Source organism: Anoplopoma fimbria, chromosome 9 (genome assembly GCF_027596085.1).
Source record: "Anoplopoma fimbria isolate UVic2021 breed Golden Eagle Sablefish chromosome 9, Afim_UVic_2022, whole genome shotgun sequence".
NCBI classification, from domain to species: Eukaryota; Metazoa; Chordata; class Actinopteri; order Perciformes; family Anoplopomatidae; genus Anoplopoma; species Anoplopoma fimbria.
In genome coordinates, this window is record NC_072457.1 from 25,219,848 (window position 1) to 25,243,484 (window position 23,637).

The 23,637-nt window shown below is 39.2% G+C and overlaps 2 protein-coding genes across 2 annotated transcripts; both read left to right on the forward strand.

Moving 5' to 3' along the window:
* The first annotated feature begins 2,417 nt into the window (after positions 1–2,417).
* slc24a2 (solute carrier family 24 member 2) lies at positions 2,418–14,399 on the forward strand. The gene is made up of 10 exons (XM_054604949.1): positions 2,418–3,338; positions 10,427–10,462; positions 10,837–10,954; positions 11,306–11,389; positions 11,831–11,869; positions 11,984–12,063; positions 12,255–12,392; positions 12,949–13,038; positions 13,868–14,034; positions 14,150–14,399. The coding sequence occupies exons 1-10, from the start codon at positions 2,418–2,420 to the stop codon at positions 14,397–14,399; spliced, it is 1,923 nt and encodes a 640-aa protein (XP_054460924.1).
* Positions 14,400–18,999: 4,600 nt separating this feature from the next.
* xpa (xeroderma pigmentosum, complementation group A) lies at positions 19,000–23,011 on the forward strand. Its single transcript, XM_054604980.1, has 5 exons — positions 19,000–19,393; positions 19,818–19,923; positions 20,776–20,941; positions 22,082–22,199; positions 22,322–23,011. Exons 1-5 carry the CDS (start codon positions 19,114–19,116, stop codon positions 22,474–22,476), a joined length of 825 nt encoding a protein of 274 aa, XP_054460955.1. The 5' UTR covers positions 19,000–19,113; the 3' UTR covers positions 22,477–23,011.
* The last annotated feature ends 626 nt before the right edge of the window (positions 23,012–23,637 follow it).

A 23,637-nucleotide genomic window follows, 5' to 3' on the forward strand; every position in this document is an offset into this window, starting at 1 on the left:
CAGACATTCAGGGAATAAAAGACAGCAGGCATGGTGATGTCACCTCCAACAACTGGTTGTTTGTAATTGGAACATGTCATGCAAACTTTACACTCTTGTCTGCAATTTTGCAAACTTTGAAACAATCTTTTGTTAAGCAAAAACTGCACAATGATTTGATGAGTATCAAAATATGGTAAGAAAAAAGAAAACATTTGTAGTCAGAGTGAAAATGCAAACAATGAGAGAAAAAATATGCAAAGGTATCAATAAATGTAAACTTAAACCAGAATGAACTGGTGCATTAAAAAAAAATATTTTCTCAAGCCTCTTTTACTCAAAACAGTCTGACACCCTAATTTAAAAGTTATAAAATTCTAATACACACAATTATCATGCAGCATCCCCCCTGAATATGCTGCAGCATGCTACGTCACGGAGTATTTGGGAACGTTTTCAAGGACTTTGTGCACAGCACTATGATCTGATAGCACAGTAGGCTTCAGCTCCATCAAGCTGTAAGCTCGTTGTGTAAGACGCATTTGCTTGGGTGTGGGTATGGGAAGAAATGATACATGACACTGGGTGAGGTTGGAACAGGTGGAAGTGGGGTGGTGGAGAGAGCAAGATGGCACTGATCCTTGTTCTTGGACAGGAAAGGTAGAAGAAACGAAGGGAAAGGTAGGGGGGGAGATATACTGAAGCAGGGAAGGAGGGAGGCCGCATCAAAGGGGGGAGGAACATTGAGAGTGAGGGAGGAGCCCTTGGTTCCTGGGCTTCTGACCTGGCGTCTTGGAGCTCCACCTTTGCTGAGGGAGGAAAATCTCACAGAGGATTTACTGTTCGGACCTTTAGACTGATCTCTGAGCTCTCAGGACTTTTGTCCTTTTGGGATTCAATTATCTGGAATATTCATTCAGCGACCCGGAGACCTGCTGGAGTCCTGAACGGAAGAGTGGTGTGGTATGAGAAAAATGTATATTTGTGTGCTTTTTGTCTGCAGCTGTTGTTTGTCTTTACTCTAACGTCTTAATGGAATGCAGCTTGTTTCTTAAACGACTGCTACAACTGTGCAACTTTCAGAGCATAGTCCTGTTTTTTTTTAAATGTTGGATAAATGTTTTACTGTAATAAATTGGTGTGTCAGATCAGAACAGTTTAATTTAGGATTTATGAAATTAAGTTTCAACATTTCAGTTTGTTCCAGTGTAGCTGTTGCAGTTATGAATAACACTTTTGTTCAACAGTTCTTATTTGAAACTCAAATTCACTGATCATTTTCTTGGTGTCTGCTTTTTGACTTTGTGCAGTAGCATCAGTGTGCAGGGCCTGAGGCTAATCTAAGTATATCTTCTCAGGGATTAAATAGCTCTCTAATGAGCTTTCACTAATGTCCAAGCTTCACTTCAGGTAGAGATCATACTGCAGGTTCTCAGCACAATCACAAGAAAGCCATAGAACTTTAACAGAATCACTGCTATTAATACAATTAACTGTTATTAGCAATTCAGCACTGACTGTAATTCCAGCTACAAGGAAAACCAAATATTTCAGTTCTTATTCATACTTCCAATTATGTTTTATATTTCTGTGATACATCTTTGTAAGTTTACATACATATGAGTAACTTAAAATTTGCCTGGCAATTATTATTCATCTGAGCCTTAAAAGATAACCTACATGAATGGAAATCGTGGAATCTATCAGCAGCAGGCCCACATATAGACCTCACAGTTCGCATAAGATTAGCAGGATATTATATTGAACCAATACTTAGAATAGACAGTTCAAAAAATATTATTGGGTTATTATCACTGATGCAATAGCATGTAGCAAATTTTAATGGTGTCTCACGTCGTAGGGGGGACAATTCTAGCTAATTGAAACACTTTATTTTATCAGTTGGTTTAATCTATAATAATGTAAACAAATCTAATTCTATATGTTTTGCATGTAAAACTATTATCTGCTGAGTAACTTTTGTTAGAAGATACATTGTGTGGTCTAAAAAGTACAATACTATCAAATGTATCACTTCTAACGAGGCATGTAAGTGGATGGATATCAGGAGTGGAAAAAGTTTGAATTAAGACACCATATTCACACTCATTAAGACGCTTATATTTATGTATTATGTTCTAATTGTGTAAACTAATTGTTTAGAGGTATTTTTAAAATGCCTGCTCACTTGGATTAAAACTGTCTTCTTCTGTCTCTGTCTTGCAGTGACTAATATGAGGAAGCCTTTGAATGGGCTAGATCCTGGAATCAGACTGCAGGGCTTCCATTGTGCTTAGTCTGGGAAGCAGCATGCTAACAAATCGGTGAACCGTCGCGGCCTGTCGAACCCCCGCCCTCGTAGCCACCAGCACCACCAGCCCAGCTTCGGGGGGGACTCCAGACACTTCCTCTCTGCCTGACAACCTTCGCCAAACACCATGGATTTCCTGCTTCCCATAAGAAGTCGAGACAGGATGGCTTCCTCCAGCTCTGAGCCTCTTCTGGGCCCTCACAGCAGCTGCACCAGGCACCACTACCATGGCGTCAAAAGAAAGCTGCGGCCTGGACGGATTCTGGGCTTCATCATCAGCATGGTGGCGGTCTGCACATTCTGTTCATGGAGTGCCTTGTCGCTGGTCACAACAGTGGCCAAGGAGCTGGAGTCGTCGGCTGAGGGCTCAGCAGAGGCGGCAGTGCCCCAAAGAACTCTTCTGCAGTACCACAACCTCTCAGCCGCACCAGTGGACACACCGGTGGCCATGAAATCATCTGATATAGAGCTGAACCACGGGGACTACCCAACGGACTACTTTAGCGTGGAGGACAGACGTGAGGGCTATGTGGTTTTTCATATGTTTGGCATGCTGTACATGTTCATAGCCTTAGCCATTGTCTGCGATGAGTTCTTTGTTCCTGCGCTCACTGTTATCACGGAGAAGCTGCAGATATCTGATGATGTAGCAGGAGCCACTTTCATGGCGGCGGGTGGCTCAGCCCCGGAGCTCTTCACTTCTGTTATAGGAGTCTTCGTCTCCCACAGTAACGTGGGTATCGGTACCATCGTGGGCTCCGCTGTCTTCAACATCCTGTTTGTGATCGGGATGTGCGCTCTGTTCTCCAAAGAGGTGCTACACCTCACCTGGTGGCCTCTGTTCAGAGACGTCTCGTTCTACATCATCGGCTTGCTTATGCTCATCTATTTCTTTCTGGATAATGAAATCACAATAGGGGAAAGTATCAGCCTGCTGTCATGCTACACCTGCTACGTGACATTCATGAAGTTCAATGCCAAAGTAGAATTTGTCATCAAGAGCTTCCTAGGCAGCAACCAGGTGGACAAGCTTGAGATGACTACAAAGGTGAGCCTCACTCATCCATCAGTCAATTCATCTCTCTTTCCAATTATCCATCCATCCATCCATCCATCCATCCATCCATCCATCCATCCATCCATCCATCCATCCATCCATCCATCCATCCATTAATCCATCCATCCATCCATCCATCCATCCATCCATCCATCCATCCATCCATCCATTAATCCATTCATCTATCCATCCATCCATCCATCCATTAATCCATTCATCCATCCATCCATCCATCCATTAATCCATTCATCCATTCATCCATCCATTAATCCATTCATCCATTCATCCATCCATTAATCCATTCATCTATCCATTCAGCTATCTGTCAAATTGTCTATCCATCCAATAATCTCTCTGTCCAATTATCTGTCCATCCATCCATTCATCCATCCATCCATCCATCCATCCATCCATCCATCCATCCATCCATCCATCCATCCATCAATCCATTAATACATCCATCTCTCTGTTAATCCATCCATTCATCCATCCAGCTTCCCCTATTACATCCTTTTTGATGCAGACTCTACCCTTCACTTTATGTTTTCACCCCATCTCTGTTGACAGCATCTGATCCTTTCATTACACATCTGTTGATGACTGATCTGAGAATAGCATTTCTATGTCACAATGAATAAGATCCAGAGTGAACCTGTTTTGGCTACTGACCCCGAGAAGAGTCATGCTCTTGTTCTGGGAATCAGAGAGGGTGTTGAACAGACAGCACTTTGTCAAGCAGCCAAACCCTCTTGACTTCCTCTCTGGAAGGATATAAAGCTTTGTCTTAACCTGCCACCTGCTCGGACAGTGTTAGACGTAGAGCCAGACTGCATCCTCTTGGTGCTGACTAAGTCAAGGAATAGGCCTCGTCTGCGCTCACTTCTTTTAGTAACCAAGTCCAGACCAAGTCTCAGAATAGGGCTGATGTAAAATAACTAGTCAATTAAATGTCCCACTTCACCTGGAATAAAATTACATTTTACATTAGAATACTTAAGAAAGTTAAAGTATACATTCATTTGTCATGGATTTAATTTACTGTGTTTCATAATGGGACGATAATCAAGTGTTTTCTGTTCCCATCTACCATCATGTTTAGTCAAGATGGTCATCTCACCTCTGAGAGTTTGTTTACTGTCACACTAACTTCAACAATTTTATTTTTTGAATTTATAAAAATCTACTATTTAACTTTCAGTCAAGATTTGGTTACATTTTATTCATGCAATATAGAAATCACTTCCTCCTTAAGAGAAGAACATTATAGTTTTACAAATCAGGTTTATGGTTGTGTAGTGATAGTAATTGTCTTACATATATAGCCAGTAAGAACATCATATATAACATTGCAGAGTTGCTAAATATTACACACACGGATACATAGTATTATTTCTTAATTCCGTGCTAGGAGAAAGTATATACCCTGACTATTTGTAGTCAGTTATTGAAATGGACAGAGTTTTTATAGGGTTGAGTTGGACTTGAGCATCTTGTTTGATGAAAACTGAAAGCAGCTAAATGAAATCGGAAACCAGAGATCCTTGTAGCATGTCTTCAACCTCATCAGCACGCTGCCTCCTTCAGCTCCCTCGTCTTTGTCCTGGCATTGGATGGAGTGGTCTCTTGACTCTGGAGGAAGGTCACAGCTATGAGTGTTGTTTGTCTTCTATTTCAGCTCATTGAACACAACTAAAAATGATTGCAGAGCATCTCTTCACAATCTGATCACAATGTTAGGAAGGTATGAGACATGAGAGAGTGTTTTGATTATTTATCAGTGTGACTCATACTCACAGGATGTTGACCTATGACAAGATACTTACCAATCACTTCACAATCACTAAACCAACCACTTCATGTCATCCAGGAGGAGATGATGGGGAAGTGTAACTTTGAGATTAGCTTGGAGTGCTATTTCAGCTGTTTGCTGCTGTGTTAAAGACTGCAGATTCAAGACAGACGGGGGATATGATGTTGCAAAATGATCAATTGCAACACATTAAAAGACAAAGAGTCTGTTTTTCAATTCTGCCTCTGTCTTTTCTGTCTGTGTGTGTAATTGGAGTCAGATCTGTTGTTCTAAGAGGTTGTAATCTCATACGACATTTAGGTGGCAAATGCTAAAACTACAATATGCTGATCTAAGAGCAGATTGCCTGCAGCCTACCGACATCACCCATCATCAGTTCTTCAAGAGTAAACAGTGCACTGCTGCACATGATCTCGATTTTGTTTGTCTGTAAACATATATTACAGATTCTGTACATTTTATTGCATTATAGGCCAATTAAGTGAGATCTTGTGGTATAAAACTTATACAGAAAGAAAATGTTAAGATGCAATAGTGGTTCAGATCACTTTATAGAACGAGGCAACTATTTTTAAGGTAGTGATTCAGGCCAGGAGAAGTTCTCACGTTACAGGGAACAGATGAGCTCATGATCACCGCTTTAAAAGCTCCTCCCCTTAAATGCTTAGGTAACTGTAAACAAGATAGAAGACTACTTCACAAAAAACACGAGACTTTTCTTCAGGGGTTTTATAGAGTTATGAGCTTTTTTTCAGAATAACAATCACGTATAGTATGTTAAATTAATCTATGTTTTTTGCTTCTGTCTTTTTGCTATTGTTTTCCCCTAATAGCTGAATGGTAGTGGTAATATAAATGATTTAGTACCTTTCAGTGTATTCATCATCTTCAGGCTGAACAAAATGTTTTTTTAACAATCCATTCAGCAGTAATCAGTTTCTGACAATTACAATTACATTTTTTTCGCAGACCACACATGTATCATCTGAACTGTGTTTTATATCTTATTCACTTTTATATATTTTGTGTTCTTCTTCTTGTAAACCTGTGAGCACATGCAGTATATTTGGGTTCTGATCAATGTAGTTGCAGATGCCCTCTTTGACATTTATGCCCTTCTTGGAATCAGCTGTTCTTCAGTCTGCCTCCCCTCAGCCCAAGAGCAGCTTTTCTCTTTCTGTCGTCAGGCACTTGATGTCCAACTCCCTTGCCCTCATGTGTCGGTAGCTGTTTAATAATCCCTCAGGTTAATGCTCTCAATCCCATTAGAGCCACTAATAATAGTCGGATGCTCTCTGGAAGGAGCAAGAATCAGCAGATCACTGAGAGAAAAAATGTCTGGCTGCTCTGTCCTCAGCCTTCAGTCTTGCTCATAACCTTGGTGTGGTTTTTATTCTAATTATAGTTGGATGTTTCTGGTGGTTTTTGCACAGTGCATAGATTGTCTACATAGAGAGAGAGAGAGAGAGAGAGAGAGAGAGAGAGAGAGAGAGAGAGAGAGTGAGAGAGAAAAGATTTGATGGTTTTCTTGCTAATGGCACTAAAGACAACAATCCTCTCTGATCCCCTTATCAACTTCTTACCTGCGGTGACGACAGCAAACATGCATCCCAGCACACTGTCACTCAGTCTCTGCAGAACTCCAACAAAATGTTCAAATTCTCCTTGCAATAATTAATATCAGACCTGGATTACAATGCAGAAGCGCAGTGCATCTGCAACTCCATAAACTATTAAACTGAAGGTTATTATGTATTGCATGTTACTAATTACAGTTCTATTGTTGCTATTGAACCTAGTTGGTTCTGTTCTGGGTCAGAACAAAGCTCTTCTGATGGATTTAATACTTGCACAGCATACCTGACTTTTTAGTTTCTGATTATTGTGATCAGGATCAAAGACCTCTTTCCAACGCAGGGGTGAAAATAATTGCTGTTAATAATTAACTGTTAATGTGTTCTCTTGAGCACATAATGCTTGTACTTCAGTGTCATTTCCCCATGAAATTGCAGTACAACTGAGCAGTTGTGTAATTTAATATTATTTTAATATTTGCTAACCGATGAGAGTGAAAGGGAAATGTTTGACAGGGTGGTGACCTGTGAAGGTTGCTGCGGGGCTTTACACGCAGGCTTGAAACGGCAGTCTAAAAGGGGTGATCTCTGCAGATTAATCCTGGCTAAGTCCCACAGCTCGGACAGTCAGGTGGGGAGAAAGAGAGAGAGAGAGAGAGACAGAGAGACAGAGAGAGAGAGAGGGCAAAATGGAAATGTCTGGAAAATCTGAAAGGCAATCGGACTGTGCCTCAGTGATAACATGAGGATGATTAGGATGAAAAGTGTAAATCTGTAGGGTTTTAGGTTTTTGAATTCTTCCAGTGTTTGTGGATCGGGGATGAGACCACTCAGTTGGAGCAGCAGCTCAGTCAAAAGTGTTGAAAATATTTTAAGCTTCAGGCATTCTTCTTATCATCACCTCTCGGGTCTGAAACAGCTCTGTTATATCATGAACAAGCCAGGATTTGCTTGTAGAGACTCTTTACTTGGTAGTAGACTTTGATGCCTAAGTGTTATTTAACATAGTTCAGATGACTATCTTCCAAGTTTACCCCAAAGTTGAGAAATTGTAGAAATAATTTTTATTTGGAATTCTGCTTCATAGTTTACGGCTGTTAAAAACGGCCCATGGTGGGCTTTTCTGTCAGTGACTAGAGATGTACACTATAAAGAAAGGAGCTGTAACTGTGTAACTGCCACAATAAATGAAAAAATACTGCATCATAATGGAAGCAAAATGTGTAGATATGAGCAGGGTAGTGGCAACATTTATTTTTGCCTTTGTGTTTGCTTTCATCTTTAGATTATCCAATCAGTATAAGTATAATTATATCTACCAAAGTAAAAATGTTTGTACATTACCTAACAATCTTAACAACGTATCTAAAAACTGGCTATCTTAATCTGTAACACTTTTCTTCAGATCTGGCTAATTTAGAAGCTACAGGTTAGTTATCTGAGTGTCATATTTTATTTTATCTTTTGTTTTGTCACCTGCTGGGTGAAAAACAAAAAAAGATTTGGAGGATGTTCTGGGTTTTGTTTTAAATCCCTTCACTTGCTGGAATTGTTTTGAGACAGGTTTTTGGTGATTAGTCATCTGTGATTCATGTAAGAAAGCTGAGGAGAGGTTTAACCTCACAAACACATCAGAGCTGAGAGGAGTGACATAAGGGTGTAGGGTGACAAAGATTAGCGGCTTTCTAAAATAAGTTACAGTATGTCATGCAGAATATGAACATGTTGCACAATGCAGCAATTATCTGAGTATACTGTTGTAACACTGGCCAAGGTTCAGTTTCACTCACTGCAGATTCTACAGCTGGTTGTGAGTGTCTTTTGTCATCAAGCAGCTCTTAGCAGCCATGTGAGCACCAACCAACATGAACTAATGCCCAACTGGCCTTTGCCATTAGAGCTGCTCAGCAATCACATGGACAGGTGTCCACAACTTCTTCTGTTATGTTCCCTGAAAACATTACTTTAAATATATTTCTATTCATTTAGTTTGATAAAATGATTGCCAACATGAAATATCTATCTTCAGTCAAAAGAAATCAGCTTGGCTTTGGGAACTTGGTCACACATTTATAAAAATGAATTTGATTGAGCCATATCTGGACTGGACAAACATGTGACAAGTGTATAGAATTGGTACCCCTTTAAAAACAAAAAGAAAACCCTTATCTTTAGCCTTTCCTTTGCTGCCATAACAACAGCAGGTGTCTTGTTAGATGCAAGCTAAAGGGATTATCTGCTCAAACTGGGGCCTCCATCATGAAAACGTGTCAACAACAAAACCCTCCACCTCTCTGCTTGGTGTCGGTGATTTTCTGTGTTGTGCTTTTCAAAGAGTCAGACACCTCCTACGCTACCGGCTGTCTTTGTGGTACATTCGTTATATTTAAAAGGAATTAGGAAGTGTGGAAAAAGGCACGGAATAGTAACCTCATCTGTGTGATGTAATCGTTTGTGTAAGCTCTGTATTAGGTTTAATGCTATTTAAGGAAAAAGATGAGGAACATAAGGACAATTCACCTCAGACAAAATAGTCCTATTGCAGCTCTTTCGTTATTAATAACAACTGTGAATCTGTTATGAGGGCGAGCGAATGAGTTTACTTTAAAATATTTAGCAATGTAAATGTTCATAAAAACTTTTTTCTTCTTCAGCAAGACATGAGGACAGAATATAACAGTCATGCTGTTTGTTTTGGAATTCAATGTATTTTGTTTCTTAAGAACGCCTAGGAATTACAAAAGGGCAAAAGCATCTTTTATGGTTAAATCATCTGGACATAAGTTTATTCAAGGGAAACCTAATGACACTCCACGCACCAGTTTATGAAGATCAGTTGTGAAATATGAATTAAAATGATTTGTTACACTGTTATACTACATTGTTAAAAAGTAGTTTTGGTCCTCCATAATATTACATTCTAGCTACTAAACCTTCTCAACTGACCCAACCATCAATTTTACTTAATATAGTAAAAATGTAATAAAATGACCTCTGTTCTTTGCTTTATTCTTCACCTGCTTTTTTAAAAAGAGAACAAGCTGCATCAGTTTATGAAATCTAAACATTCAATTAAACCTTCTTTATTGAGCTTGACTTCAGAGCAATATTATATTTTTTCAGGGCAGAACGCCACAGTGTAGTTGCTCCCAGTGTGATGTTACCCACCTCTATAGGAGAGCTATAGAAACCAATACTGGTTAGTATAGAGAATAGTTTGAGTGGCAAAAAGGTTCAATTTCAAAGTTCCAGTTGTAGACATTTTTGCTAAATTAATAAAAAAGAGAACAGCATTCACAAACTTCCTTGATCAACTACAATTTCGTTTACATTTGACAAAACAATTTATAGTCACAAAACATATTGTTCCCATCAGTTGTTAAACGTCTCCAAATCCCTGATTCCCACTCCAAAACCTCCCCACTGCTGATAAAATAAATTAGCTGTAGAGGTTAAAGACTGCGACTGTTCTTCCTGAAAAAGGAAAACAATAATATATTGCTCTACCAGTGTGTGTGTGTGTTTTCAATGTTCATTCATTATTTACTGAATGTCTGGACGTTAAGAGTTGAATACATTTTCAGTTACTAATACTAATACTCCATTGTACTATACTTTATTTACTCCATTGTAACTTTGCCATCTTTCACCAATCCCTCGTCCATACATTCATTTCTTTCTCTGTGTTTTTAAAGGTTAATGAACCTGGAGATGACGAGAACAAGCTGATGGTGAGTTTGTTTTGTGTGTGTGAACTTCTATGTATGATCCCTGGAGCGTCTGGTGCAGGTCCTGTATGTGTGCCTGCATATATTTACAGTATGCTGTATGTATCAATGTCAGCCACTTTATATAAAAAGGTGTCTAGATACATATTCTACATGTACACTAGAGAGAAACTGCAGTAGAGATATGACATTTAAAAAACTGCTCATCAGGGTTGTTTTTTTTCAACCATCTTATTTTGCAATGTTTTAGAAGTTTTGTGATTTATTTAAAATGTTAAATGAAACCAAATGTAGAACAAGTATGTACAGATTCATTTATTTTGCATTCATATAATGTATATTTATATATATTTCTGTATTTGTGATATTCTTTAAAGGCCAAACCGAGGCTGCAGAGGGAAGGCAGCTGTGCATCTCTTCACAACTCACTGATGAGAAACAGCATCTTCCAGCTCATGATACACACTCTCGACCCTCTCAGTGACGAAGGTATGGGTAAGCAAAAAAAATGCACAACACCACACATACACACACGTACGCAAAATGCAACAAGTTATAATGTTAGTACTATGAAACAGAGGATGCACTGTGGATGTGAATTAAATTAACAATATATTTGTACATAAAAAGCTTTGGTGAAAATTAAGTTTAGGATCAGAATTAGGTTCAATTCACTTTCCGTTTCTACCACTTTCCCTTTCTTAATATTTCCTTACCTCTTCTCTAGAAATGAATCCTAGCACAGTGGGAAAGCATGTTCCCCCCATTGCACGTGGCATGTATGTATAATACTTAATCAAAAATGTTCAGGGGACCAGGCTGGGCTGACTGAGTCTCTTTTGTCAGGACAATTTAAAGAGAAGGCATCAATACTTCACAAAATGGCCAAGCAGAAGTGTAAAGAAGAAGCTGCCACTGCCAACGGTGTAGGTGAGTAACAGTGTAATGTGAATCAACTATCAAATCTTTAATCAATTAAGAACTGTGTCTATCGATAAATGGTGAAAACAATACGTAAAGTAATCAATATTTTGTTAATCAGAAATTAATGACTGGACTCTGGGCAGTGACAAGACTATATTTTTGATTTTGTGTTAAAATCTATGGCTGAAGTTACCACTTAACTTCTTTCTCTTTAGCTTGCAACCTTTTTTAAAGGTCATGATTGCATAAGTGCACCAAATTATATATTTCAGTAAGTGTAACGTAAAGTATGTGGTAGTTTTCAATCTAGTTATCAGCTGACTGACTGATGGTCAATTCATCAGGGATTTGATTTGTTCATTATTGAGGGGCATGTATGTGATGCTGTGTTACACTTGTAAGGATGACCTCAGAAAATTAACCAGAATATTTTGTTTCTCAACGTAGGACTCCTCTCGCAGACACAACCTCCAAGAAATGCAAATTGTACAGTTTCAGTTCTTTTTTTGATGTCATTAGACACCATCTTTTTTTATTTCAAATGAATACTGAGTTCCTTAAACTCTGTTCTCATCTAGCTTCTTCTTCTTTTTCCTCCAGCTGATAAAAACATCCCCAACAGCTCAAATGTTGCAGTGGAAGTCACACCACCCATGAACGGTGTTATAGGAGGAGAAGAGGTATGGCTTTTATGTTTCAACATTCCTCCAAGTTCACTTGTTAAACTATGCGTTTTTATGGAAACCTCCGTCTAGAACACACATTTTTTAAAAAGCATCATGGAAAATATTTATATATTAGAAAATAATATCGATTAATAATTATCTAAATAGAAATACAGTTGTTGTAAAGTAATTAACTCTTTCTTCAGGGTGGAGAAGATGAGGAGGATGAAGACCAGCCTCTGAGCCTGGCCTGGCCCGACACCAACAGGAAACGGATAACCTACCTCATCATCTTGCCCATCGTCTTTCCACTGTGGCTCACACTGCCTGACGTCAGGAGAGAGGTGACAACACACACACACACACACACACACACACACACACACACACACACACACACACACACACACACACACACACACACACACACACACACACACACACACACACACACACACACACACACACACACACAAATGTAAAGCGTGTTTTATGTGTGCAAACATGTAGAAGCAACTTGGGAGTTATAACACAATGCTATCAAATGTTTGTTTTTTTACATCTACATATTCACGTTCTGTATTGAAGAGTTTCTGTTTTTCACTGCTGTCATTTCTTGTATTTTGAAGCATGAGAAACTTAGAATAGCTAAGATTACGTGGGTCTCCTATTTGGATTATTTACTACATGACCTGCTCAATAGTTTTGTGAGTAACAGCAGGTTCCACTCTTGTTTTTTCATTTTTTTTTACCAATTGGGCTATACATTAATACATCCAAATACCGTTTTAGATGTTGCCATTGGTATCAGGCTGTTGACTGGGCCAAAGAATAACAGAGAGAGTGGTTGTTTGTTTGAGTGGTAAATAAACTAAACTTAGTTTTTCTTGTGGTTTTCAGACCTCAGCAAGGTTCTTCCCCGTCACTTTCCTTGGCGCCATTAGTTGGATTGCTTTCTTCTCCTACCTGATGGTGTGGTGGGCTCACCAGGTACTTAACACACACACACACACACACACACACACACACACACACACACACACACACACTTTATCCATTTCTATACACAACAACTCTATTGTCTATTCGATTCCATTTCTAAGGCTTTTCTTGTGAGTCAGTGCAGCAGTCAGAGTGTTGAATGTGTGACTACGGCAGCTAATCCCGACTAATCTGCCTTGATCCACAGCCAGATCAACCTGTAACGCTCTATTTTAACAGCGCCGGTACAGTGAGGCCTGAAGTAGGAGGTCATGTGAGCACGGACGAGATGCACCTGCTTTTTTTTAGTACACATGAGTGCAGAGCGCTGTGTGCTAGATGAGATGTGTTAGGTGTTAGGTGGTGGAAGTGATCAATCTTTATCGTCTCAGCATGTCGCAATACCGGTCTCACATCTTTTATTCTGCTGTACCAAACACAGTGGAGCATAAAATAAGAAGTTCTTCTGTTAGTTTTCTGGAGATCTTCAAAGTTTGTTGTAGGCCCGAAAAAAATATCGCAATTCAGTACTATTAGATTCCCTTACTTAACAAAAATGTTAATGTCTCCATGTAAGCTGCCATTGGGACACAAATACCAGCTTTCCTAAAGATCAACATGTAGGAAAACTGCTTACACTTGTCTTTGCCCTGCAACAAAATCTCTTTCTGACCTTCCTGCCACCTCTCAAAACTCAAAACATACATTCTACTCATTATAACCTCAAACCTGCCTCTGCAGTTTGATTATTTTTCCTTTTTGTTTGTACATTTGTTATAAGTATATTTTGAATATTGGGTGTGTACTGCGACTCTTAGCAACTTCTTCTTGTTTTCAGGTTGGAGAAACGTTCTGGATCACAGAGGAGATAATGGGTCTGACCATATTAGCAGCTGGCACTTCGATCCCTGACCTGATCACCAGTGTGATTGTAGCACGAAAAGGCCTCGGTGACATGGCCGTTTCCAGCTCTGTGGGCTCAAACATCTTTGATATCACTGTGGGGTGAGTCCGGAAAGAAAACACACAGTGTAATATCTGTTTTTAGTTAAGAACAAGTGCTGTTTGTCTCTCATAACCTAAATAACTATTCTCTGTTGGGTTCCTCTTCTCCCTCCAGTCTGCCGTTCCCCTGGCTCATTTACAACATCCTCAACGACTTCAAGCCAGTACAGGTGAGCAGCAACGGCTTGTTCTGCGCCATCGTCCTCCTCTTCCTCATGCTGCTCTTCGTCATCATCTCCATCGCGGCTTGCAAGTGGAAAATGAGCAAGTTTCTGGGCCTTCTCATGTTCATGCTCTACTTCGTCTTCCTCATCGTTAGTGTCATGCTGGAGGACAAAGTCATCATTTGCCCCATCACCGTCTGAGAGAAAAGAGAGCCAGAAACATGGCGTGAATGTGCTTGAGTGTACAGTGGGATGTACAATAGGAGAGGAAAAACATGCTCACACAGACACAAACTGTCTGTTATCTGTCTCACTTACATACAAAGTAGAAGACTGCACCCACATACACACACACACACACACACACACACACACACACACACACACACACACACACACACACACACACACACACACACACACACACACACACACATACTCAAGTGAAAGGTGAAGAAAACAAACACACACAGGTTGTGGATGTCAGTTAGGCAGAGACACTGACCTAAAACAACGCTGCAAATTCATACCGTGCATCACAGCCGTCCAGAAGCTGGCAAACAAGCCTGTACATCATCAACGGACTTTATGCTCCCCAATCTAACTTTGTACCATGTCACTACATGCAGTAGTCAGTTTGGGTTGAAAACTGATGGACAAGTTATGTGAACGCCACCTGGGATGGAAATTTTAAATAAAGAGCACCAGAGATTGTTGTTTTTTTAGCTGAAAGATCTTGTGGCAGTATAAGAAGTACCTCCACTACTCATGCAAGTAGCCAAGTTAAGCACATAAACTGAATATGGGGGCTCAAAGAGACTTTATTTTGTTGTTCTGGAGAGATCCTATATGTCTGCGGTAAGGAAAAAAGAAAGGGCCGGGGCAAAAAATAAGTGGGCAAGCTGCTTTAGATTTGTTCTGTACCTCCTGTATGGCTTTGCAATGGCATCAAAGAGAAAAATCCAGTGTTAAAAAACTTGAGTGTGTTTCAATACAGTATATTCGAGGACATATTCGGCAGATAGGGTTACTTTACATCCCGTTCATGATTGGATAGTGTTCTATGATAGGATTCATTAGATGATCAATAGTTACATCAGAGCTTACACAGATACAGAGGGCCTAATGTGTTTTCATGCTCAATATATTCCAACTTTTATTTTTCGTTCTGTCTGCCTTTACATTGCACTTTGTGCATGGACATTTAATAACCAGGTCAGTGTGGCATTTCCCAGTAGATGATGCAGTCTGGACAACAGGTGGTGGACTAAATATAATATAATATAAATATTGTTCTCCATTATATTCGACTTTAAGAACTCAAAAGTTTTCTTTTTCAAATTATGTATTTCTAAAAAAGAGTTTTGAAAAAGGAATCACTGGGTTTCTTCTGTCATGTTTTGATGTAAAACAACTCATGTACTGTATAACATATCTTGCCGCTATGTACACATGCCATGTTCTTGTGTTCAGTGTGTGACATAGAGGTTGAATTCTTAGAATAAAATTATTGTAAAAAAACAGCAAGTAAGCCCATAACTTTAGTGTAAAACCAAACATGGACTGTTATGACATTTATATATATTGGCAATTTAGTTTTCTTCTTAACGCTATCTATTAGATTTACAGGGAAATAACGTTGAGCAAAAAGTGTGTAACTTCATCATCACTAGGGTCCTGCTGTAGGTATCAGTAGTTATCTTTCCATTCAAATATGTATGTTTCCATCACCTCATATATTTCAAATAATCTGAAGAGGTTGCAAAAGAGATCAAACAATAAGAAAATAAAGAGCTGTCTGTAACTCAATGAATCTGTTTCCATTTTATATCTTTTTTTTTTTATTGATTTCTTCTTTGTTTCTTTTAATGAGCAAGGTCATACTGCCCCTTAAAACAAACAGGAAAAATACTTACTGATGTGAGGCAGATATGATTAGCTGTCCCACCCAATCAACATATCAACTTCGTCCCTCTTGTCTTCATCAGATCAATCACCTGTTGCATGACACTCTCATACGAGCTGCAACACATGTCATTAGGTTTCCTTATTGTGCATGCTTTTCAAAAATATGAAGCACATCTGAATGTTGGCAATATTTTACTATTTATTCTCCCAACAATATTTAACATGCTCCATCAGTCCTGGAGAAATGCTCAATAAAGGTACTGCAGACATCTCTGAATAACATATTAAAAGGTTAAGGTGTTACAGTAAAACAAGAAATAATTCATGCAAAATAGGGTGTATTGCTTTAACATTTCTTGAAGAACACTCATTTTTATCCGGGGGGTTAATTTGAATTTGTGTTTATTTCAGAATTTGGGTTTTCCTGATTAGATTACCATTGCAGTATCGGTTTAACATTCCCAAAGGGTTACAAATTCATATTTTGTGTCACTGTGTTAAACAAATCTTTTTATTTATTTATTTTCATAAATTGCAAAAAAGTTGTCCATTAAATTTACCCTAACAATTCCCTATTTCTTGCAATGTTTAAAATGTTTGTTTTATTGTGTGAAAATATGTATAAAAGATTTGTAAACTGTAATGTAAGACTGTATATAAGCTCCTCTGTGTAATCATAGTCAGTGCATAGTTAACCTCAACACAACTTCTATTCTCACACTCCAGATTTAGACTGTCTATACAGCATAATTTCTAAATCTTTCTTGCTTTGGTGGATTATGTCAAAGTGAGGAATGTGTATATGAATGAGTGCATTTCGAAAAATCTATGAGAATTCATCCTTGACCAGTTTGAATAACGTGACAAACGGTAAAATGCTTTTGTATTTCCCCTCTACGTTATGCGTTAAGTATGGAATCATATTCATGTACTACTTGAATTGTGTATTATACTGTAAAAAAAAAACATATATCATTCATCTCTGTTTAAAGTGTCATATGATAAAATAAACGAAACCTCAAATTTTCATTGTTGATGTTTGGAGTCAATGCTAACTTTCTGATTGGTTTAAAAACTTTTTTCATTTTGAAAAATGTCTTGAAACATGTCATAATTCCTCTATTATTTGGAGAAGCCTCCAAGATCTTGAAAGTAAAATTCTGAAATTCTTAATATCATTATATTATTACTTTTACACAGAAAGAATAGATACTAAGTATCATTTGGCAAATCTGTAACAGCTGGGGTCATAGGTTATTTTAAATCTAACAAACCACTTAAGGCCAAGTCACTTTACCTCTCATCTCCCTCACAACAGCGGTGAGATTTGCAGTGTCATCTATCAGGATGTGATCTGCTTTACTTTGACACAAGCCTCTTACAGCAGCATTCGTGGCCCGCTGCCATGATCAGCGTGATGCAACAGGGTTTTACTGGACACCTGCGGACAACCAATAAAGGACATGCTCACCTGCTTTCTATCCGCGTTTCTCTTCGCTGACAACTGAGGACATTCACTCACTGTACTGTATCTGTGTGCCAACTAGTTAGTGACAAACTTCCTTCTCTGTGTTTCATATGTAAATGCCACAACTGTGGGTGAGTCCTCTATCCTCAAGTATCACATAAAGGGAAGGAGATAAACATGCTAAATCCATTCAAGCCATTGTATAAGCCTCAACTCAACTTGAGAAAGTACTTCTACACAAAAAGACATCTTCCACTTTATACTCACTTTCATTTAAAGGGCGCCCATTTAAAGATTTGTACACGTTATTCCTATGGTCTAAGTAAACATGAACGACTCTCTTCCAAATGTAGCTGCTCCACCTACAGTGAATTGTGAATGATGTAGTAGATGACATGGAGAGCACCAGGGGAATGTTCTGAGTATATGGGTACATTTTCTGTGTTCACAAGTGCCCAACTCTAGAATAGAATAAAGCTCATTACTTTGGGCATAAATAAAGAAAACAAACATTCTGTGTGTCCACAAAATCAGTCTCACATGCATTGTCCATGGAGCAGCTCCAGACTTGGTGACATCACAAGTTTGACTTTTGACTTTCTCTGGTTTCTGGCTTTGAGAGAGAGGAGCTCATGGTAACACATATTGATTGAATTTTCCCAGGCAACGAAAATAACTAATCCTTAATTTAGGTGGTGTTCCCCTTTTAGAATGGCCAGGGTCTTTGTGTGGCTGGTGTGGACAGTGGGAACCATCGCAGTAACCAAAAACTATATTAAACCTCATTAAGGCATATGAATATAAGATGTCAAGACAGACAAAAAAAATAAATGCATCCAACCAGTTTATATGGGCCATTGACCATTCAGTCAAATTGGTTAATATTACATTACATTACATTTCAGTCATTTAGCAGACGCTTTTATCCAAAGCGACTTACAGGAAGTGTATTCAACATAGGTATTCAAGAGAACTACTAGTCACCAGAAGTCATAAGTGCATCTCCTTTCTTAAACAATCTAAGAGCATAAACCAGAGCAAAAGTACAGTGCAGAAAGAAACTAATATGAAGACAATAAGTGCAACAAACTAATAGGAATACAATAAGGCTCAACTTCTTGAATTTAATAATATGACCAGGAAAGACAATAAAAGCTAAGTGGAAGGCTCAGGGTAGTACTTCTTGAATTTAATAATATGACCAGGAAAGACAATTAAAAGAAGAATCTAGAGCTGGAAGAACAATTTGTAAATTGCAGACAGTAATGCTCTTGTCAGGTGGCAGATGCAACAGATTTGATTGTGGTGTTAACCATGAACACTAATGCAGCACTGATGAGTAGGCATAGGTCGCTGGTGCTTTACATTCCCAAGCAGAAGGTGGCGGTACTGCGCCTATCATTTTTTTTAAATGAAAAGAAAAAGAAGCAGCAGGAAGCCGGCTCCTGTTAGTTTTGTAACAACGGTCCTACAAGCTGCAGACAGACCGGTCTGGATGTCATTCATTGCTATGTGGTGACAGATGTTTGAGGAACCAGCATGGATCCGTCAGAGTCAGAGGGACAGAGAGCTGGCCTCGACCCAGAGCAGAGTCCCAAACCCGAGCTTTCTGCAGCGATGCGGGCTAAAATCGAGAGGAACCGACAGCAGGCGCTGATGCTCCGGCAAGCGCGACTCGCAAGCCGCCCGTCGTCCGCTGTGGAGGGGGCGACCTCGGCAAAAGTCTCCAAGACCATCGACTCTGGAGCCGGCTTCTTCATCGAGGAGGGCGAGGACGCGGAGGAGGAGAAGAGGACCAGGAAGGTTGTGCATCAGCCAGGTGTGCGTTCATGCGTCTCGGTTTGACGACTTGAGTGTGTGCATGCATGCTTTTAATGACCTGTTGTGTTAATGTATAGCCCAATTGGTAAAAAAAAAAAAAAATGAAAAAACAAGAGTGGAACCTGCTGTTACTCACAAAACTATTGAGCAGGTCATGTAGTAAATAATCCAAATAGGAGACCCACGTAATCTTAGCTATTCTAAGTTTCTCATGCTTCAAAATACAAGAAATGACAGCAGTGAAAAACAGAAACTCTTCAATACAGAACGTGAATATGTAGATGTAAAAAAAAAAACATTTGATAGCATTGTGTTATAACTCCCAAGTTGCTTCTACATGTTTGCACACATAAAACACGCTTTACATTTTGTGTGTGTGTGTGTGTGTGTGTGTGTGTGTGTGTGTTTGTGTTTGTTTCCAGCTCCAGTCATCGAGCCAGACTACCTGCTGTGCGATGATTGTGAAAAACCCTTTATGGACTCGTACCTCAGCAACAGCTTTGACCTGTCTGTCTGTGATAAGTGCAGGTAAACACACACACACACACACACACACACACACACACACACACACACACACACACACACACACACAGAGAGAGAGAACATTCAGAGTGCCTAAAACAAGTAAAGTTGTTTTTTCATGCAGCTTTTGGAGAAGCACAACATGTCTAAGAAGTCAGTTTTGAATGTGTAAACTTCATCATTTTAATGCAAATAATTCACAGGTTTCCCCCAATATCTGAAAATCTGAAAGAATATGGCATTGTTTAAAAAGTTTTTTAGATGTTTCTAATGTTGCAGCAGGGCATGTACTCGTCAGACTCCGTCCTCTGTACCTGTAGAGTCCTGTGCCTGTGTGAGTTAGACGAAGGTTACGACCCTAGTTTTACAAGCACCGGCCGAGCCCTCTACCAAGGTGGCCCTGTCACTTCTACATTGCTATTAGGGCGTAGCTCGCTGAGGTGGGTGTAGCACGTTGAACAGCAGGCTGTGCTGCCTCATCTACCTTGGGGTCTGCATGTATTCCGGTTGGTACGTCCTGATTGGAGGAGATTACCCATAGAGTCCAGTAGAGGGCTCTGCTTGTACTTATAGATCTAGGGTTACGGTGTTGTAACCTTTATTATTTAGAAGGGTGTGTTTGATTAATACAATATAGGGTTAACGCTAATATATGCCAACACATGGTTTATTCAAGGGTGAATTTCATGTGAAACATAAAGTAATGTTCTGTTCACTTAGTTGTCTCAAATCTTTGAGTAGGGATGTTTAATCAGAGATAAACAAGATAACCAACTTTTTTTAAATTCTCTGGTTTAAAATTCAACTTCAGGTAGTGTTTAATGTATTAAGAGTATAAGTCTCGTTTACCCTCAGAGACAACGAGGAGAAGCATAAGCTTATCTCCAGAACCGAGGCCAAGCAGCAATACCTTCTGAAGGACTGTGACCTGGACAAGAGAGAGCCTCCACTCAGGTGTATACTGAAGAAAAACCCTCACAACACTCAGTGGGGAGACATGAAGCTTTACCTCAAATTACAGGTACTTGTTGGAAGACGGGGACTAATTTTTCCATATTGTCTGATATTGATGTTTAGCAGGAATTATGATTTTCTAATGTTACTTGAGTATTTAACAAATGTCTTGAGGCTGAAGCCTGAAGAACTATCATTATGATCTGAAATGTAATGTTGCATATAACAGCTCTAAATAAGTACAGGCTATCTTATATCACACTACGCTAAAACCTAAAAAACTAAATTAAACAATACAATAGTTGTTGACCATTCTCTACACATAACATCTACTGCACTTATGTCCATCCTGGGAGACAGATCCCTCCTCTGTTGCATTCCCTAAGGTTTCCTCCCTTTTTTATTCACCCTGTTTTTTGGGGAAGTTTTTCCTGTGCTGATGGGAGGGTCCTGGGACAGATGATGTAGTATGTGTACAGATTGTTAAGCCCTCTGAGAAAAAATTGTGATTTTGGGCTATACAAAATAAACTGAATTGAATTGAAAACTGACAATTAAGTCAGTTGGGAGAAAATATTTTCCTCCCAAGAGTTTTTTGTTATTTGAGCCTCCGGTCAGTTTCAATTGTCTTTGCTGTATTTTAAAATCTATATTGTCCTTCTCATTAAAGGCCGCATGTGGCTGTCAAGACAACATGCAAGCAATCTGCATTATGACAATCTTATGTCAATAATCAAATCGATAAAGAATAAGAAAATAAGGCAAGTATTATGTTATCCCCTGTAAGGTCTGTAGACATGTGGGAATTGCACAACCTATTAAAAATACATTAAAATATGTTTTTGAGACCAACATACAAATAATGAGAGATTATTAAGCAGTAAACTAATTACAGTAGTGCTGAAACGATTGGTCAATTAGTCAATCATCATGAACTACTTTTCTCTGTTTTATGTCATTGTAAATCAAATAACTTTTGATTTTGAACTGTTGCAATGGGCTCTTGGGCATTTTGCAATTTTTAAAAATTTGATAGACTAAATAATCAATTAACCAGAAAAATGTCGTTCAATGCAAGAATAGAATAGGATTGAAAAATAATGAAATCAATTTTAGTTGCAGCCCTAAATAAAGCCACAAACATTTTGGTAAAAGGCCAAATAACCCTTCATTGTTCTGTATGTATGTATTTGTATGCGTTACCCAGGTGGAGAAGAGGAGTATGGAAGTGTGGGGTTCAGAGGAGGCCCTGGAGGAGGCCAAAGAGACGAGGGAAGAGAACCGAGAGACGCAGAAACAAAAACGCTTCAACAAGAAGGTCAAAGGTTGGTAACCTGTCTTACCAAGTCAGTTACATTGCGAATTGTGTGAACTTCAACATTTGGATTTGGGATCTCAATAAACTCTGGACGTGTGGATGTTTCATATATCTGTGTTTGTGTCTCAGAGCTGCGCAGGGCGGTAAGGAGCAGTATGTGGACCAAAGACACCAGCGTTCACCAACATCAGTATGGACCAGAGGAGGTGGTAGATCCGGAGGAGGACCTATACAAGAAAACCTGCACCACCTGCGGACATGAACTCACATACGAGAAGATGTAGACATTTGCACACACCAACACTGACTGTTCAGTCTACAAGGAGAAGATATTTGGTGCTTTAATGGGGAACCACACCACTCAGAAACCCTCGATCCCTCCAGCTGTATTCCCTTTTTCCTGGATTTCTACTGGTATTTATTAATAAAACACTCCATCCTGACGACTTACAAGGGGCCAAATTCACTCTCCTGTGTCACACTCAGGCTGTCAACTACTTTATATTTTAGCAGATTGCCTTTCCACTCCACTGCCTATTGCTACACTTCCCTTTTTTTTGTGTTGCATACAGAGATTCCCTCTGACAATGGGCAAATCAAGGAATGCCCAATACTGAAACTTGGGAATACCATTTTGCGTTAAATAGTGACTTGTGAGGCCTGCTTTATGACTGGAACAGAAATTACTAGTATGACTAAAACTGTTCTGCCTTGTAGGGTTCCGGGACAGAGGATGTTGCATGTGTACTGATTGTAAAGCCCTCTGAGGCAAATTTGAAAATTGTGATTTTTGGGCTATACAAAATAAAGTCCTTTTTAAATTTCAGTCACATGATGCCGTGATGTATTCACAATCATGTAAAGTCTGTTGAATTTGACTTCTCTTCGCCTTTGTGGCCTTATTCAACCCAACAGGATTTGGTCATATTTCATTGTGACTGAATGCATAGGCTTTCTGGTAATAGATGCAATTACCATTGTTATTAGAGACCTTCTTTCTCAATTTTCACTCACGATTCACTTTATAACATACATTTCCAAATTATAATCAAATATCTTCATCTTACATCTACTCTTGGCCAAGATGTAACGATACAAAGACATCAGTCTGGTCTGAAGTTGCTGGGATATGGTTCAGACGTGAGAAATCTGACAAGGACTTTTTCTGTGAAGACATGTTTGGTGTCAGCTGTAAAGAGACAAGCTGTCTGGAGAGCAGGGTTGTTCTCCATTCAGAGGATCGGCGGTTCGATGTGTCCTTGGGCAAGAACTGAACCCCAGGTTGCTGCATGAAAATTTACCATCGGTGTGGACAGGATATTTTATGTATGTTAGTTAGAGTCTGATGGGCAGGTGGCACCTTGCATGTTAGCCCTGTCATCAGTGTGTGAATGGGTGAATGATATGTAATATAAACTTTGAGCTGATTGTAGGTCACTTTGGAT

Coding starts and splice junctions, on each gene's coding strand:
- slc24a2 (XM_054604949.1), top strand. CDS start 2,418: ATGGATTTCCTGCTTCCCATAAGAAGTCGAGACAGGATGGCTTCCTCC. Junction 10,463..10,836: donor ATGACGAGAACAAGCTGATG/GTGAGTTTGTTT, acceptor TATTCTTTAAAG/GCCAAACCGAGGCTGCAGAG. Junction 12,393..12,948: donor TGCCTGACGTCAGGAGAGAG/GTGACAACACAC, acceptor TGTGGTTTTCAG/ACCTCAGCAAGGTTCTTCCC.
- xpa (XM_054604980.1), top strand. CDS start 19,114: ATGGATCCGTCAGAGTCAGAGGGACAGAGAGCTGGCCTCGACCCAGAG. Junction 19,924..20,775: donor TCTGTCTGTGATAAGTGCAG/GTAAACACACAC, acceptor GTTTACCCTCAG/AGACAACGAGGAGAAGCATA. Junction 22,200..22,321: donor CTTCAACAAGAAGGTCAAAG/GTTGGTAACCTG, acceptor TTTGTGTCTCAG/AGCTGCGCAGGGCGGTAAGG.